This window comes from Colobus angolensis, unplaced genomic scaffold, assembly GCF_000951035.1.
Source record: "Colobus angolensis palliatus isolate OR3802 unplaced genomic scaffold, Cang.pa_1.0 Scaffold378, whole genome shotgun sequence".
Lineage (NCBI taxonomy): Eukaryota > Metazoa > Chordata > Mammalia > Primates > Cercopithecidae > Colobus > Colobus angolensis.
The window spans coordinates 891,461-909,217 of record NW_012117132.1 but is presented as its reverse complement, the minus strand read 5'-3'; the positions used below and the strand labels follow the sequence as shown (position 1 = coordinate 909,217).

The window sequence follows — 17,757 nt, the reverse complement described above, 5'->3', positions numbered from 1 at the left end:
TTTAGGTCCATAACCATTGTTTCATTCTCTAGCTCAATCACGTATGACCAGCAACTGTCAATGGAGGGTCACTTAAGAAAAACGCAAGGCTCTGACGATTATCCAACTCACACTTACCAAAGTGATAGATGGGGGTTTCTGAAACCACTACAAGTAGCAGTACCTGCTCGTGGGTGCCAACAACAGCCTGCCTGGCATTGTTATTTGCATACATGTGCCATTTGGATATGACATGCCAGTAGCAAGAAAAATAGGTAAAAATCATACCTCTCTGAGTAATCAACATTAGCAAGTCACTGGAGTGGAGTAGAGTGTGGGTCACTCGAGGGAAGATGGCCAGCAGAATCCACACTCAATTACCCATCCAATAAACATTTCCTAATACCTGTTAGAAGCCAGAAACTCAGACTAAATTTAGCAGAGTGTCTGGATTTTGACAATCCTTTGGGTTCTCAGTCTGATTTCAAAGTTCCCCATGAATCCACAAGACAGCTAAATCAGTACTGCCCCCATTTTAAAGCTGGGGGCACTGAGGCCAAGTGTACCTGTTAGAGGCCAAATGGCATGGGAGCAAGACAGGGCAGAGCAGGTCTACCTTCCACCACATGGAGCCATTTCTAAGGAAATGGAGCTGAGGTAGCCAAGATGGACCTTTCCTGGACTTCCTCCTGGGCCAGCCCTGCCCCTGCTCTAAGCACGTCTAGGTCCTGCTATTCTTCAGTCCCACCTCCTCAAGAAGCCACTGCCTGACTTTGTTCCTCAATAAGCCTGCTCACGCTGATACTCCTAGTACTGCGAATACACTGGAAGCCACAGAGTTACATTAAAAAATATATTTTCTGATAATGTGATCACAGAAAACTTAGAAAATGTGGAAAAGAAGAAAATAAAAATCATCTGTAACCCTGAGTGCTTTGGCCACGTGCCCCTCTGGGAGGACAGGAGCATCCATTGGTCCTCCTTGGAGTCCCAGTCTCTAAACTAACACAGTGAGTCGTGTGGATCAGGTGCTCAGTGAACGTTTATAATTTTACCAAACCCAATGTTGATAAGCTTTTGACTTGCCCTTCTAATGCCTTTTCATGTTGAAATCACTTAGCAAATTGTTTTCTCTCTTCACCAATAATCTAAGTTTCCCCCAAACAGTAACCTGCTCACTTCTCCACAGTATTTTGTCTAGTATCCTCATCCCATCCACATCATACTAACACTGACTTAGTGCCTACCGTGGGTAACACACTGTACTGAGTATCCAACAGAAACTCCATTAATCTTCACTGCAACCCTAAGGGAACTATCATCATTAATTTTCTAATTTTACAAATGAACTGAAAAACAGAGAGGTTAAGTAACTTGTCTAAAGTCACACAGCCAGCAAGTGGTAGAACTGAGACTTAAATCCAGGTAGCCTTGCCAACAGAGCTTGGGTTCTTCATGACTGTTGTATCTGTTCCCTCATAATTGGGTGAAGAGATGACAAGCAACCCCCTGCAGAACATGCTCACAGAAACAGCTCCCCCAAGAATCAGTAGAGTGCAGTAGGCAGAGCAGGAAACAGGACTTCCTCACTTGCCATGCACGGCATCTAGAGGAGTATCTGGACCCAAATGCATGCTCTGTCTTGTGATGGGGTTCCCCTGTACATTTACGTGGCCGTCTCTCCTACCAGAAAGTCCACTCCTTGAGGGCAAGACCTGGGCCTCCTAGGCCCGGCCCCTCGCCTTCAGAAGCAGTGCTGTGGCAATAGCAGAAGACTGATACATTTTGTTGAAAACATGATAAAGTAGAGGAAAGATAAAAGAGTAAGATGGCTTAAATGAAAAAAAGAGACCTTTTCTTAAATGTTCAAATCCAACAACAGATTTCTTGGGGGGAGGGGAAACTTTGAGACATTGATTATTTCAGTTAGGGGGAAGGCTAGCAAGTGAGAGGGGGATAATGTGTATAGCTATGAAGTCTGTATTTCTTTCTCACTTTTTAAAATAGCTCTCACGCTGTCGCGCAGGCTGCAGCATGATGGTACAATCATGGGTCACTGCAACCTCCACTTCCTGGGCTCAAGCTATCCTCTCACCTCAGCCTCCCAAGTAGTGAGGACCACAAGAGTGCCACCACACCTGGTGTGGTGTTTTTAGTTTTTGTGGAGACAGGTTCTCATTATGTTGCCCAAGTTAGTCTCAAACTCCTGGACTCAAGAGATCCTGCCACCTCAGCCTCCCAAAGTGTTGGGATCACACACATGTGCCACCGTGCCCGGCCCAAAGTTTGTATGTTGAAAGTGTAGAAAGAGTGCTAAATAAAGTGGCATAGCCTTAGCTTTGTGGGCAGGACCGCTGAGGAAGGCCAGAGGTGATACCCCTCTTTTGGCCTATGGATGCAAGAGTGCCCAAGCTTCAGCAAAGTTAACTGAATTTGTCTGACTGATGTTCCAAAGGGCAATAGAAGGCTGTCAACAAATAGGAACTGACCTCTCTGAAGAGCCTGCAGGGGGAAAGGGCTGGCAATGGGGTGGCCAAGGGAAAAGCGGGGTGCAGAGCCCAGGATGGGGCTGCTCTAAGATGAAGGCAAAAACCCTCCTCCTGGGGCTGGCCCAGGATAAACACAAAAGCAACTGCATGGATTGATCAGACTCCCGTGTATTTTCAGGGAAATGATGTGCTGGTTTAACCACTTGATAAGCTGTAGCCTTTGGGTAAGTGTTTCTTCAACAGATACTTTCAACTGTGATGACAGCAACAAAACCCTTACCTATGTCTTATTTTTAACAAAGCTCCCTTATATAAAACAGATATATGGTGCCATTGGGAAGCAGCGCTCTATTTGGTGGAGGTGGAGAGTATCAAAGTTTCTCCAGGGATCTCTGTGGTCCTTTATTCAGGTTTGTGACGCTCCTTCTCATCCGGTCTGGGGCGCATCCTGACTGGGAGAAACCTGAGGCCTTCAGCACTTCATCTTTACCAGCCCGGGAAGGTGCCTCCCACCAGCCTTGCCCTCGGGCAAAAAGGCCCTGCTAGAGGGTGGCCCAGCCCGTAAACCTCCTCACCAAAGGGCGTGCTGTGCCAGGTCAAGGCCTCCTCACCTGGGGAGCCACATCCCTGCCCACAAGGTAAAGCTCCACTTCAGAAAGGAAACGTGGAAGCCCAGCTACAGCAAATCAAAGCTGTGGGCCCGCGTGACACATCTCAGCACCACCTGAAAGAACATCCTCAACCAATCCAACTGCTTCAGCTACACATCCAGATTTCTTTTGGACCACGTTTGTTTCCTCGTTTACATGTGGCTAGCCTGGTTGCCAAAATACAACTGGAGACTTGCTAAAGAAAAACAGCACAATGACTCCCGGCTAGAGCTCCCCTTCCCAGGTGAGCCAGTCCTGCAGAGAGGGGAGGCTGCCTACCACCACAGACAACACCCACAAAGAGCAGCCGGTGGCAGGCCAGTGACTGAGCCCCTGCGAGGAAACCTGCTGCAAAGCGAACCTCATTTGCTAACAGGTATTCTTCTAGTTAAAATTTAGAGGAATCCATTTCTTTTTAATTTTGCCTAATGTGATCTCCCTTCTTCGATGTCTAACAGGCATTTACAACACTGACATGTCCAAAACTGACATTACCAACCCCAAACTCCCCACCAACCACCCCTGCAGCCTTCCCCATCTCAGTAGATGACTAGGCCATTCCCTTCACTGCTTGGACAAGAAACTCAGGAGTCCCCCTTCTCTCCCTTTTTCCCACATCCCACTTCTGATCCACCCGCAAGTCCAGCTGGGTCTACCCTCAAGCTATCTCCAGAATCCAACCCCTCACCCCACCTCTGCCGTGACCATTCCAGTCCAGGCCACCACTATCTCTCACCTGGATGACAGCAATGGCCTCCTCAGTGGCCTCTCTGTCCCTTCCCTTACACAGCCTATTCTCAACACAGTCATCAGAGAGAGACTTTCAAGACGTGAAGTCAGGTCACATTCCTCTTCTGCCTAACCCCTTGGGGGGCTCCGCATCACTCCAGAGTAAGAGCCCATGTCCTTCTGTGACTGCAAGACTCCTGGAATTCCTCCAGCTCACCTTTCTCTACTTCCTTCAGTCACACTGGCTGATCCTGCTCCCTGGACACAGGTGTTGTCCAACCCCAAGCCTGCATACCTGCTGCTTTCTCTACCGAAAATGCTATTCTCCTAGATTTCCTCATGGCCCACTCTGTACTCCAAGTTTTTCCTCAAATGTTACCTTCTCAGCAAAGCCTTCCCTGGTTCCCTACTCAAAAATTCCAGGACCCATGACACTTTTTACCCCGTTCCCTGATTCCTTTCTCTTTGGCACTTAATCACTAGCATCATTTCACGACATTACGTGTGTCCTTGTCTATCCTGTCTCCCCCCACTGGAGCACAGGCTCTGTGAGATCTAAGCTTCCCATGCTTTAGTTCCAGTGCCAGGAACAATGCAGTACACAGTGCCATGTGCCTAGTGGGTACCCAATACATATTTATTGAATGAATGAATGTGGGACAGACTGGTACTTTTAAGTCAAGTATCTATTTTGAATGTGCCAAACTGGCTTAGAAAATTAACAAACAAAAAAGGGATTTCAGTGACTTCTGTCACTCTATTTGATTTCTATCATTTGCTGAAGCAAATCAGAGTGACAAAAGCCACTGAAATCCCACTTCTTAAAATGGTGCACAAAGTGACTGGGCCCAACTCTTTCACTGAGAATGACTAAAAAAGCTGAATTAAAGATGAAAAATAGCTTCTTAAATATAAAGTATTAACCAGGAGATGTAAGCCAAATGTAAAAAGCTGCTTTTGTCCTGAGGGCATTTGTTGACCTGGAAGCAGCAGCTAGAAACTTCACTGCTTCCTCATGCTACTCTACAGCTAGAGGGACCAAAGTTAAAGTCCGGGGTCTTCCGAAGGAGCAGACTGTACACCATCCCCACTTGAAGCTCAGCCCCCAGAGGCCCACACCCTCAGAACGAGGAGGAGCCGCAGGCGGCCAGACCCGCATCCTGCCTTCTCAACCCCGGGAGCCATCGGAGAACCACAAGCCTTAAACTGTGCTAAGGTGTCTCAGACTGATAGGCCCCCAAGTCCTGACAGAAGCGAACAAAAATCCTCTCTGGAGGAAGGTACTGTCATCTCAGGCCTCGCTTTATTCCTACGTGTCAACTTTCAAATACAGTAACTAGCACACAGAGATAATCCCACACACAGAGAAACAACATACCAGGTCTGAGAACTAGCAGAAACAAAAGAAGACCAAACAGACTTACAAAATGAAATATCATCAGACACAGTCTACTATGCAACCAAGTTTACTATGTTCAAAGAAACAGAACAAAAGCTTGGAAAATGCAGCAGAGAAGGAGACAGCATTAAAACAGATTTGAAAAAATAAATACAAATTCTAGCAAATACCATTGAACATGTGCAGTATTTACAGTGGGCAGGGAATCGAACTTAGGGGAAACATTGAGACACTGGTGATGGGACTTTATCTTCCAATGAAGATAGAAAGAAGTAAGTAATCTTCAAAACAGAAGTCAGTATTCATTTTAAAGGTTTATCAGCTAGAATGAAAACAGACTGCCAGCTAGCCACAGAAATACACATTCCTAAATCCCAAAAGGGGAAAACAAAGCAACAGTAAGCTCATATAAGAGACTTTTTAAAAATAGAATAGAGCCAGTATCCAGTTTCATCCTTTTCCATACCCACAAACGTGGAGGTATTAATATAACTTGTATACAGTTTCCCAGCAATCCCCAAATAAAGGCCCCACTATTATAAAAGAACCTCCATCGGGCTTGCAAGTGCCATGGTTCTAAGTCTCCTGGAGGAGAACAGGAATACTCAGTTGTCTCATAAAGGATCTGTTTGCTTCCCCCCCCGACCAGGGATTCTCAACTCAAGTGATGCTAGAAATAACCATCATCCCTGCAGCAAACAGCTGTGTCACATCCCGTCCCTCTCCTCCCACCCCTCCCTATACTGGCTGCTATCTCTAAGCCACAGGGCAGACAAGAGAAAAACAATTAGTCATCCCAGGTTTTGCCCACCTTCCCCACCACCCCTGTTATTCTAAACACAATCACCATAGAAAACAAGCTATGGTTAGAAGCCAAGCAGGCACCTACAGGTCTGAAAGACTTGAAGACTTTTTCCAGGACTTCATGGAGCGTCTTCTTGCCGCAGGAGGAGATGTAATCCTGTGCTAGCTGCAAGAAAGGCAGGCAGTCCTCGCTCTCACTCCACACGTGCTGTGTGCCCATGGGCAGTGGAAGGAGAAAACAAAGACACAAAGTCACTACACTCAGTGTGAAGTTCAGAAAAGTCACGCAGATTTTCTTAATGACATGAATTTGAAGAATTCTACGTAAAATTCATACGTAAAATTCATACATTTTACGTAAAATTCATACATTTTACGTAAAATTCATACATTCTTGATTTGTGTTGAAAGGGATGAAAAAAATGTCTAATCTATAGACGCCCCCAAGCTTTTGGTCCATACCTCACCTGCTCGGTTCGTCATCAGATGTGCTCCTACACAGTAAAGAGGGCAGTGGGTGGCCATTCCTCACCAATGATTTCCACTGCTCACCTTGTGCAGGCTAAGGGCGGTTTTCAGACGTGGGAAGGAGAAACCAGAGCCTTTGCCTTCAAAATCCTTAACTTTGCTTTCAGCTATGGCTGAAAGATTAATTAAGCATAGTTTGTAAGCATTAACTTGGAACAAGACATTCTTTACCCAGATCGGCCTGTGAGTGGGCATGGTGGTAAATTTACTTCCAAATGCAAGTAATTTAAGAGAACCCACCAAGTCACCACTACGTCACTGGAAAACAAAGCCTTTCTGAAAATTTCCCTTCCCTAAAATGCTTTAAGAGGACATCATACCGAAGCATCATTTCACAATCTAACACATACTAAGAGGAGATTGGTTTTGGGTTTTTCATTTCTTTTCTTTTCTTTATTTTAAAGACAGGGTTTCGCTCTGTTACCCAGGCTGGAATGCAGTGGCATGATCTTAACTCACTGCAACCTCTGCCTCCCAGACTCAAGTGACCCTCCCACCTTGGCCTCCCAAGTAGGTAGAACTACAGGTGTGCACCACCACACCTGACTGATTTTTTTGTATTTTTGGTAGAGACAGGGTTTCGCCATGTTGCCCAGGCTGGTCTCGATCCACCTGCCTCAGCCTCCCAAAGTGCTGGGATTCCAGGCATGAGCCACCATGCCCAGTCTAGGTTTTATTTTTTCTGAAGACTGGGTAAGGCTTTTTTCCATATGAGGATATCCATTTTAGCACATCTTTAAGACTAGGCAAGCCTCTCCCATAAACGTTCAAAGATCTGGAACAAGGCCAAGAAACAGGTTTGAGCATTCTTAATGGAGAAGATCCTGCCCTGCATATCTAAGTGAGTCAGGGACACGGGGCTACCAGGGTAACACCAGAGCATCTGTCAGGTACCAAGAATCACTCTTTAGTTGGGACGGATCCATGATAGCTAAACACTGGCAAAAAAAAAAGTATTGAGGTCTGGGAGAAAGACATCTGGCAGATAAGAACAAGATGCAGGGGCTAGATAGGAGGATATGGTCTTATGTGGAGACATGGTCCATGCCAAGTACACACTTGCCCCATATCCTTATCACTCAATAAACACATTTCCTCTCCTTTCTTCTCACTGCAGGGTTTCTGAGAGCTACACCTACAGACTCTAAATACTCCCCAGATCCAAATGAGAATAACTAGGTGCCAATGTACCATCTTTATACCCCAATTATTTGTGTTTCATAGTTGTAAACGTCCATTTCCAACACACGTTGCTCTCATGCCAGCAGGCTTCTCTAGAGACTTCCCCAACCCAATAAAGACAGCGTCTGGGCTCTCTATTTAGTGAACAGCTCAAATGCTCTCCCCTACTAATTAGAGGCCCTTAAAGCTGTCAAACCACCACAATGTCATTTATGTAATAGTCTCTTCCATTGTACAAAAGTATAATAGCCCAAAGCACTTGTATATCCATTATGCCACTTGATTCTTAATCAGTGGAGATTCTGCGAGAACAACACAAGTTCTACTTTAGTAAGTTCGGCTCAGCATCCATTTTCATACTCAAATGTGTAAAAGTTCCAGCTTATTTCAAATTATTATCCAAGTTAAAGAGGGGGTTAACATCTAGCACCACATTTCAGAAAACTTGAAGCTGAGTAAATACCTGGCGCAGTGCCTGGCTGGCATGCCGTGAATATTCAGTAAAGGGTGGACGTAAGTACCTTCTTTCCCCCTTTGCATCTGTAGGATGACAGGGGAGACAGAGGGGAAGGGGTGGGCTTACCATCTGCCACAAGGCTATCGTCACACAATGAGTAAATCAGACACCCAATGTAACTCACCGAGAGCACTGCCTGAGGCAACTTGGGTTGAGGTTAATTCAGAAGCAGGTGCACCTATGAAAAGCTTGTAAACCTACTTTGTTGAAAAGTAAGTACATCTGGGCTTCAAATTACAAAGTAAACTTAGAAAAGTATATCACTCAAACAATAACAGAATCATAAATTGCAGTGGAGCCACCACTGCTTGGTAATCAGACAGTTTATATAGCTAAGTGTTTCTAAGGCGTTTCTAACCTCATGAAGAGATTGTTCATGCCACAATTTCCATTACTCTCCTTTTAGAGCGATTTAGGACTGTATGTTGAAGGAAGACTTAACATCCACAAAAGGGCCTTCTGTCTAAACTGCCTTCATTTGGCTATCTCCACCTGTATTACCAGTTCTGTTAGGTTTTGGGGTTTAAAAAATGTTGTAACTGAATCCTTGCCCACATGATAGAGTGGCATGGGGTTTGGACTCAGATCCAGGCGTATACGGTCACTTAAAAGACATCATTTACTAAATGCTAGTTGTCTCATATCCATCGTATCTCATAACAAGGAAGTGTTCCATTTAAATTCCTTCCTTTCAAAATGAATCAAGGCACCTGGCAAAGTACCACGGGATACAAGACAAAATGAACTAAAAAAATAAGTCTGTCATTGGAAAAAAAAAAAAAAAGACAAAGGAAGAGAAATGAGATCCAAGAGTGAGACCAGGACAAACAGCAAGGTATGAGGGCCTGGCTACTTGCTACAGATTTGCCAACAAAGCTTTCTAAGTAGCCCATGCAAAGAAAGAGGCACTATCAATCTCACGAGGTGGCGTCCACAGATAAAACAGACGTGCTCTTCAGGAAAATTAACAGGCGGGGGACTGGGGGCGGAGCAGTTATTCTCTTAGGAAGATACAGGGGCCCATTCCAAAACCAAGGGGAGCAGAGAGACCATCTAGGGGCAGGGCTGGTGCTCCTGAAAATACGATCTAGTCCTGTACAAAGACAAATGGACAACTGAAGGCCCGGAGTCCTGTGCCACTGGGCGTGGCCACAGTAACTTCAACTTGGCAAATATTTTAAGCATTTGTAACCAAATACTCATTTTGACCAGGAAAAAAAACTACAGCAGGAATCAGAGAACCTCTAGCTCTCAACAATGCTCTGAACAATGCAATGCCCCGGCAAACATGAATCTGGGTATGGAAAATATTGACTCTCCAACAAGGCAGTAGTCAGAGCGTTGGCAGCCTGCAGGCCTCCCTTGGACAAAAGGAGAAATGCCTGGAAAGGCTTCAGGGACTAGAGGGAAGCAGGGGTTCTCGAGCTTCATTGTGGATCAGAGTGGGTTGGTGGGGGAGGCAGAGTTTAAATTGCAAAGTTAACTGAGAAAAGTATATCACTCAAACACAATAACAGAATAGAAATGTATCCACCTTTGCTGAGTAATCAGTTTATTTAGTTAATGAACTATTCAGTGAGCTGAGAATGTGTATTTCCAACAAATTCCCAGGTGATGTTCATGTGGCTGGTTCTGGGACCACACTTTGAGAACCATGGGCACAGCAGAACTTTGGCTAACGGCCAGGCGCGGTGGCTCAAGCCTGTAATCTCAGCACTGTGGGAGGCCGAGGCGGGCGGATCACGAGGTCAGGAGATCAAGACCATCCTGGCTAACACGGTGAACTACTAACACGGTCTCTACTAAAAATACAAAACATTAGCCGGGCGAGGTGGCGGGCACCTGCAGTCCCAGCTACTCGGGAGGCTGAGGCAGAAGAATGGCGTGAACCCAGGAGGCGGAGCTTGCAGTGAGCCCAGATCACGCCACTGCACTCCAGCCTGGGTGACAGAGCGAGACTCCGTCTCAAAAAAAAAAGAACTTTGGCTAACTACACATTTGAAGGGGGTTGGGGGTGGTGTGACATTTAAATATCTTTCCGGGAGAACTTCAGCAATTGCCATTACTGACTATAGCCAACTCCAAACCTCAGGTTGGCCTGAGCTGCAGTGAAGTAGCTGTCATCGAACCTGGCCTGAGTGGTCTACTCTTTCCTACAGAAAATCCGATAAGAACTTTGACTTGACTACAGGCCATCTGTGACCCTTCCTCCTGTGAAGTCAGGCCAGAGTTTACCATAAAAGATGGCCCAGCCTAAGACAACATTAACTATGTCACCTGCAAATGGGAAAATGAGCACCTTCCTGTTTTGTACAATGTAGATCGGAATATCCAGTTTATCAAAACGTGGTCTCCAGTCATTAAGGTAATTCAATCCTACAGACATTTTTGGGGGAGCACAAAGTGTGTGCCCCTACTATTCTAAGTCCTGGTGGGTAAGAAGCTGGACTTCCTGGTGCTTAAGCAGGGTGGGGGTGGCAGGGGAGGTAAGAACACACTCCTGTGTCTCCTCCCTCTGGGGCCCTTGCTCTGGGACTCACTCTTACCATAGTACTGAAGTGGGTGTTTTCTGCCACTCAGTACCAAGGGAGTCCATTTTGAACTGGTGTGTCTGAATCCAAAATGGATCCCTGGCCAGGCGGCTCACACCTGTAATTCCAACATTGTGGGAGGCCAAAACGGAAGGGTTGCTTGAGGCCAGGAGTTCAAGACCACCTGGTCAGCAGAGCAAGATTCCAGTCTCCACAAAAAATAAGAAAAACAGCTGGGTATGGTGGCGCACACCTGTAGTCCTGGCTACTTGCCAGGATGAAGCAGCAGGATGCTTCAGCCCAGGAGTCTGAGGTTACGGTGAGCTCTGATCACACCGCTGTACCCCAACGTGGGCAAGAGTGAGACCCCGTTTCTAAAGCCAAATAACAAAACAAAACCCTGATTCTTGTCCTGGGAACAGATGGCAGAAAAAGATAAAAGCCACAATTCACCACATGCCTCCCAACATATTTCTTTTTTTGTTGTTTTTTTTGTTTGTTTGTTGTGAGACGGAGTCTTGCTCTGTCACCCAGGCTAGAACGCAGTGGTGCAATCTCGGCTCACTGCAACCTCTGCCTCCCGGGATCAAGTGATTCTCCTGCCTCAGCCTCCCAAGTAGCTGGGATTACAGGCGCCCACCACCACGTCCACCTAATTTCTGTATTTTCAGTAGAGACAGGGTTTCATCAGGTTGGCCAGGCTGGTCTTGAATTCCTGACCTCAGGTGATCCGCCCGCCTCGGCCTCCCAAAGTGCTGGGATTACAGGTGTGAGCCACCGCACCCGGCCCCACCTCAAAACGTATTTCTGCACATGGTGGGAAGAGCATAGCTGGCCATACCTAGGACTAACCCAATCTGTGCGTCAGCACTGACCCATTTTACCAGTGAGGAAACTGAGGCTCAAAGAGGTTAAGTAACTTGCCTGTGGTCACACAGGGAACAAGGGCAGAGCCAGAATGTCAACGGAGGAGTGTACACCCTTTCAACTACACTCTGTGCACAATGTTTAACCTGAGCCTCAGTGCGTTCATTTGTAAGTCACGGAAAATAAGGGGGAATCTAAAGATTTCAGGAGACAACCTGTAGACCGACTCTCGTTTAGCAGGGGCCCAATAAGCGCTTATTCCCATCTACTTCAGCTCATATTAACATAACTGCTCTCCTCATGACTATCACTCAAAGAATATACAAAGGACCTATCGTTTTCCCAGAAATAACCTCTCCGTATGAACATGCACGACCACTGTGGAATGCCTTCTGTCTACTGAGCACGTCACACGCACAGCTCTTCATTTCATCCTCACACTAATCATGTAATACAGGCATGACTGTCCCTATCTGACAGAGGAGGAAACAGGGTAGAGTTTAAATCAGACAAGAAAGTACTTTCTCTCCACTATACCACCACATAAGCGTGACTCAATCTCATTTAAATAAGTTCTATTTTCTTTCTCCAAAATAAGAAGGCTGTTATTTGATCACATAGTTAATAATAAAGATGTGTTCAGACCACAAATGGGGATATATATACATACACACACACACACCTCTATAAACACATGTAAAATTAAATCACAGTTCTTCTATAAATAAAGCCTTTTTCTTTAATAATATCATGATTACTACCTTTGTCTTTGTGCTGAGGAGGGATTAAACTATACAAAATGTTAGAGTCCAACATGTCTCTGACTGGGCTGGCAGGAAAGGCTGGGCAATCTGGGAAATGAATCCCTCCCTCTCTCCCGCAGCCATCAGCATCCAGGCCCCCAGAGGGGCAGGGCAGTGCTCTTTGTTCTGAGACCTCATTTCTTGTGGCCTAGGACAAGGAAGGAACGCAGCTGGTGCTCCGTGCCTAGCAGTGCCCCTCTATTTATCTGGCATCCAAGTGGCTGCTGACACCCCATTCCAAGCCTACCAAGCCCCCAAGGACCTTTCAAGTTGGCAGAAAGGACTCCATGGACCCCACCGACCAGGGCCAGGAGCCCTCCCTTGTCAAACCTGTAGAGCCAGGCAGGGTGGCCATGCCCTTGAATTCCCTCCACACACAGGGTACTAGCAGCTTTGTTTCACCGCAGGCCCTGATGATGGGGCCCACAGAGAGGGGTCCCCGGCAGACAGGCAAGGGTCGGCATGGATGGGATGGGCTGTGGAGCAAGATAGAGAAAGTGTGTGCAAGGGACCCAGAATGGAGGAAAAATAAAAAGGCGTCCTTGATCTCGGCTCCCTGGAACTACTAGCCTGACCCCACCTGTGGGCCATTCTGCATGGTGGAGAGGACAGGCCTCTGGGCTCAAGTCCTTGCTCCGTCATTTCTTAGTGGTACAGTCCTGGATGAGTCCCTTAAACTCCCTGAGCCTCAGTTTCTTTGCCTATAAAGTGGGAATAATAATATCTACCTCAATGAATTTTTGTGAGGCCCAATAAGAAGCGACCCTTGAATCCAGTCTAGATTGGGGTCCCCTGTTGTCACTCCTGTGATGCCATGCATTCAATACAGGGCTGTAGTTCAAGGTGCTCTACCACTTATTAACTGTGGAAAAGTTAGTAAAGTTTGCCATGTCTCAGTTTCTCCTCTGTAAAACAGAGATAATTATAGAGATGGCCTTGTAAGAGTACTAAAGTTAAATGAGTTGGCATATGTAAAGTGCCGAGAGCAGCGTCTGCTACATAGAAAACTGAACATAAGTGATGGTTATTATTATTATTATTATTATTATTTTTATTATACTTTAAGTTCTAGGGTACATGTGCATAGTGTGCAGGTTTGTTACATATGTATACTTGTGCCATGTTGGTGTGCTGCACCCATCAACTCGTCATTATTCTTTGAAACTGAATTCTTGACATTTGACATGTTTTTTACACTAGACTATAATTTACTCATCCTTACAGGTATGTACTGAGCACCCATCATGTTTGGATGCTGTTCCAAATGCCAGAACACAGTGATAACACAGACAAGGCCTCTGCTCTCATGAAGCTTAGAGTCCAGTTGGGGAGGCAGAAAACCAAAAAGAGAATGCCAAGTCTAACGAGTGCTATGGGAAGAATAAAAGAGGGTGAGGTGAAAGAACATGTCGTCAGAAAGGTTTCTCTTGGGCCTCAGGGGCATCGAGAAGCCAGCCGTGTAAAGATCTGGGGCAAGAGGGTTCTAGGCAGACAGAACGCAAGAGCTAAGGCCTTGAGGCAGGAACGCACTTGGCACGTCTGAGGACCAGAAGGCTCTATGTGGCAGGAAGGTAGATCATGTGGGGGCTTGAGGCCAAGGCAAGGGCTTAGGTTTTATTATAAAAGATGGGAAGTCAGTTCAGCTGAGGTGGGCAATAGTGGTGACACGATCTGGCTTATATTTTAAATAGATCCAAAATGACTGCTGGGTAGAGAGTGGCTTAGAGTCAGTCTCCCCAAGCAGTCATTTTGGATCTATTTAGTATCCCCACTTCAGTACTACAGTAAGAGTGAGGTGGAGGTTACAAGCAAGGAGACAAGTTAGGAGATACGATGAAAAATGACAGTGGCTTAGACTATCTAAGCTGCCCTACTTTAGACACTGTTCTCAAACAACTCTGCTCAGGAGGTACTAATATTATCATCCCAATTTTACAGATGTAGAAAGTATGGCATAGAACCCAGGCGCAGTGGCTCACGCCTATCATCCCAACACTTTGGGAGGCCAAGGTGGGAGGATCACTTGAGCCCAGAGGTTCGATACCAGCCTAGGCAACATAACAAACCCTGTCTCTACTAAAAATAGAAAAATTAGTTGGGTGTGAGGTGCATGCCTTTAATCCCAGCTACTGGGGAGGCTGAGGCACAAGAATCACTTGAACTCGGGAGGTGGAGGTTGCAGTGAGCTGAGATTGTGCCACTACACTCCAGCCTGGGCGACAGAGCAAGACTGTCTCAAAAAAAGAAAAACAAACAAAAAGAAAAAGTATGGCATAGAGGGGTTAAATAACTTCCCCAAGGCACACAAATGTGGGGAGCTGAGGTGCAAACCCACACAGTCTGATCTACAGCCTGTGTGCTTAACCACCACACCACACTGCTTCCTAGACAAGTAAAAATTGCCCCAGGAACATGAAGGTAGAGACCCTATTTGTATTCTAGATAGCACTCGCCTGGCACAAAGTAAACCCTCAATAAATGTTTGCTGAATGAATGAATGAATGATGTGGAAATACTTTTGTAAATCAAGAAATGCTCACGTAGATATTCTTATTGCTAAGTCCTTCAACTAACAGAAATTCCACTCATCTCACATTTTTGTCTAATGCTTAATACATTTTCCTGGGAAAAAGAGAAGAACTGAGGCAGGATACTTATTAGAGGCAAACAGTAGCTTGACAAACCTAGCCTGGGACAGATTCAAGAGGTCTGGCTAAGAAAACTCCTGAGGTTGGCATCTTGTCCATTAGAGCCTCCAGAACTTGGAGAAAGTTCCATTCCACCCAAGGAATCATCTGCCCACCCCCATCCTCTATCTTTCTATCTATTCTATTTAAATTGTCAGTTTACATGACACTTTCAAGCATTTTTCTCACGCAGATAGGAAAATACTTAAAATATGGGTGGCCTCAAGAGAAAGGCCTGATACAAATAATATAGTACTTCTTACTTCTGAACGATGGTTGGATACACATACTCATGGCAAGAGAACAGCCTTTTGTCTTCCCGGCCCACTTACTGTCTTTGGAGTCATTTCTTTGGGTATGGCCTGGGCAGTCCCCGCAGGAAGGCTGTGTGGGCTTCTCCCCAGTGAAATCCAGAACCATGAGCCATTCTTGCCCTGTTTCACATGGTCAGGAGGGAGAAAGGACGCTGGCAGATGAAGGAAGCCCAGAGCTGGAAGGGACCCTAGCCAAATCCTAACATTTTACAGTCAGCTGGATTCTGGTGCCCTTTCCACTATATCCTGGAGGTTTTCTCACACTTTTGCAATCGAGTGAATCCCTTTTTAATGATCTCCCACTCCTTGCAAAAAGAACACTTATTTACTTACTTTACCTACAGTTAAGATGGGCTTACAGGGATTAATATTATTGTTCAGTTGGTTCTTCTGGAGGCATTCTGATTAGCCCCATTTTACAGGTGGGAAAACCAACGATCTTTAAAAAATGAGACAAGCTCTAAATTCTGGGAAACCCCAGGTCTCTAACCCCAAATTTGTGGGGCTCTTGCTGTGTGTCAGGGACTATTCAGTGAGTCACCTATATGAACACCTGGGTGCTGGCATTATTATACCTATTTTTTTTGGATGTGGAAACTGAGCTCACGGTGGGTATTTGAGCACAGTCACAGAGCCAGAACTCATATCTGGCTGTCACACAAGGCCATCCCTCTTCTGGAGTGCCACTTCTGTAATGTCCAGGTGGATCCCTGCCCTCCTCGGGGGGTGCGTGTGCGCGGAGGGAATGCTTTATTGGCCAGACATACACAAGCCTTCACCTCTCCAGGACCAAGAAAGGCAGTCTTGCAGTCTCCCCAACTCCTTCGCGAACTTCCCATAGGTGGTCAGGGCGCGCGGCTGCAGGACCACGGCCCAGCTTTGTCTCCCCCACCTGAGGAGCCTGCACCAGGCCGCGCCCCACACCGCCCCACCTCCGCCCACAAGGCCGGCGACCACACGGTCACCCGCGCCCACGGCCGCCTCCATCTTACATTTGGGGATCATTATTTATTCCCCATCCTTACAAACACTTCACGAGCACCGTGCTTGCCCTACTCCGCCCCTCCCACCCCGACTCCCCTGCCCTCCGCATCCCCTTCCTCAACTGCCAGAGCCGGGATCCCAGGTGGGCGCAGGATTCAAAGTGGAAGGTTTGGACACCGCAGTTCCAGTTCCCGGTCCCCCTGAGCCGGGGCTGAGGGGATTCCCCCTCATCTGGAAAAGCCGACAGGCTTCAGCAAGGCTGGGGCCACCGCCTCAGCTGGAGAGAACCTGCCCGGGCCAACACATACCTCTCGGGCAGCTCAGAGGGGCGGCGGGGGCAGCGCGGGGGCAGGGGGAGAGGCGTGCCCGCGTGTGTGCGTGAGTGTGCGCGTGTGAGGGTGAGTGTGTGAGCATAAGTGTGTGTTGGGGGTGTATGCGCAGGCGCGCGTGCGTATTAAGATCCGGGGTGTAATTCCGCAACGAAGGTCCAGGAGACCGGGCATCGCTAGTATGGACAGAGCTTTGTGTCCAAACAGGCAGTGCAGGGACTAACCCGCGAGGGCGGGGAGCGGGGTTCTCCCGGGAGGGGCAAGGCGAGGAGCCGAGGCTGGGCACGGGAGGGGAGCGGGGTTCCTAACCTGGACGGGACGCCTGGATGTGGGAAGCTCTGGACCTGGGCTCCTGCTGGAGGATCTGTGCGCCCCAGCCCAGGCTGCTCGGGCGCGGGTGACACCCACACCCCAGGGATGCTCCACGCCAGGCAACGCGCACTGGCCGCTAGGTCGGGTTCCCGAAACGGCGCCCGCAACAGCGGGGAGAGTGGTGGCCTTTAGGGGGACGCCACACCTCCCGCCCCGACCCGGCTCCCCGGATCCTCCGGGCGCCTTGCCCGCCGCCCACTGGGCCCCACCCGGGGCGCGGAGGCCGCACCACCCGGCCCGGGGCTTCCCCGCGGAGCATGCGGGGAGTAGGGCGAGGGTTACGCCCCCCCACTAATCGCCCACCGCCGCCCACCGCGCGGGACCCCGAGCGCGGGGATGCACCGCCGCGTCCACACTCCCGCCGGCTCCAGCGGTCCCTCCCCCAGGCACTCACAAAATTGTCGCCGCAACCGTTGTCCGGACACAGCACATAGAAGGAGACGCCGGGGTCGGCGTAGAAATCCATCCTGCGCTCGGTCTCCTCGGTGGCGATGAGCTCGAAGGGCGTGTTGGAGCACCATTTCTCCGCAACGTCGGCCAGCTGCTGGAAATCCATTGCGGCCCGGCGCCCGCCTCCCGCCGCCGCCCGCCCT

General features: G+C 47.8%; 1 protein-coding gene across 2 annotated transcripts in view; it reads right to left on the bottom strand.

The window, feature by feature from the left end:
- Nucleotides 1–17,751, bottom strand: part of MTURN (maturin, neural progenitor differentiation regulator homolog (Xenopus)) — a 29,169-nt gene extending 11,418 nt beyond the window's left edge. For both annotated transcript variants that reach the window (XM_011953937.1, XM_011953938.1), the window contains exons 1-2: nt 17,559–17,751; nt 6,136–6,258 (exon numbers count right to left, since the gene is read on the bottom strand). In XM_011953937.1, the coding sequence (XP_011809327.1) occupies nt 6,136–6,258; nt 17,559–17,720 (285 nt within the window). In that variant the 5' untranslated portion in view covers nt 17,721–17,751. The remainder of the gene's footprint in view (nt 1–6,135; nt 6,259–17,558) is intronic.
- Nucleotides 17,752–17,757: the final 6 nt, after the last annotated feature.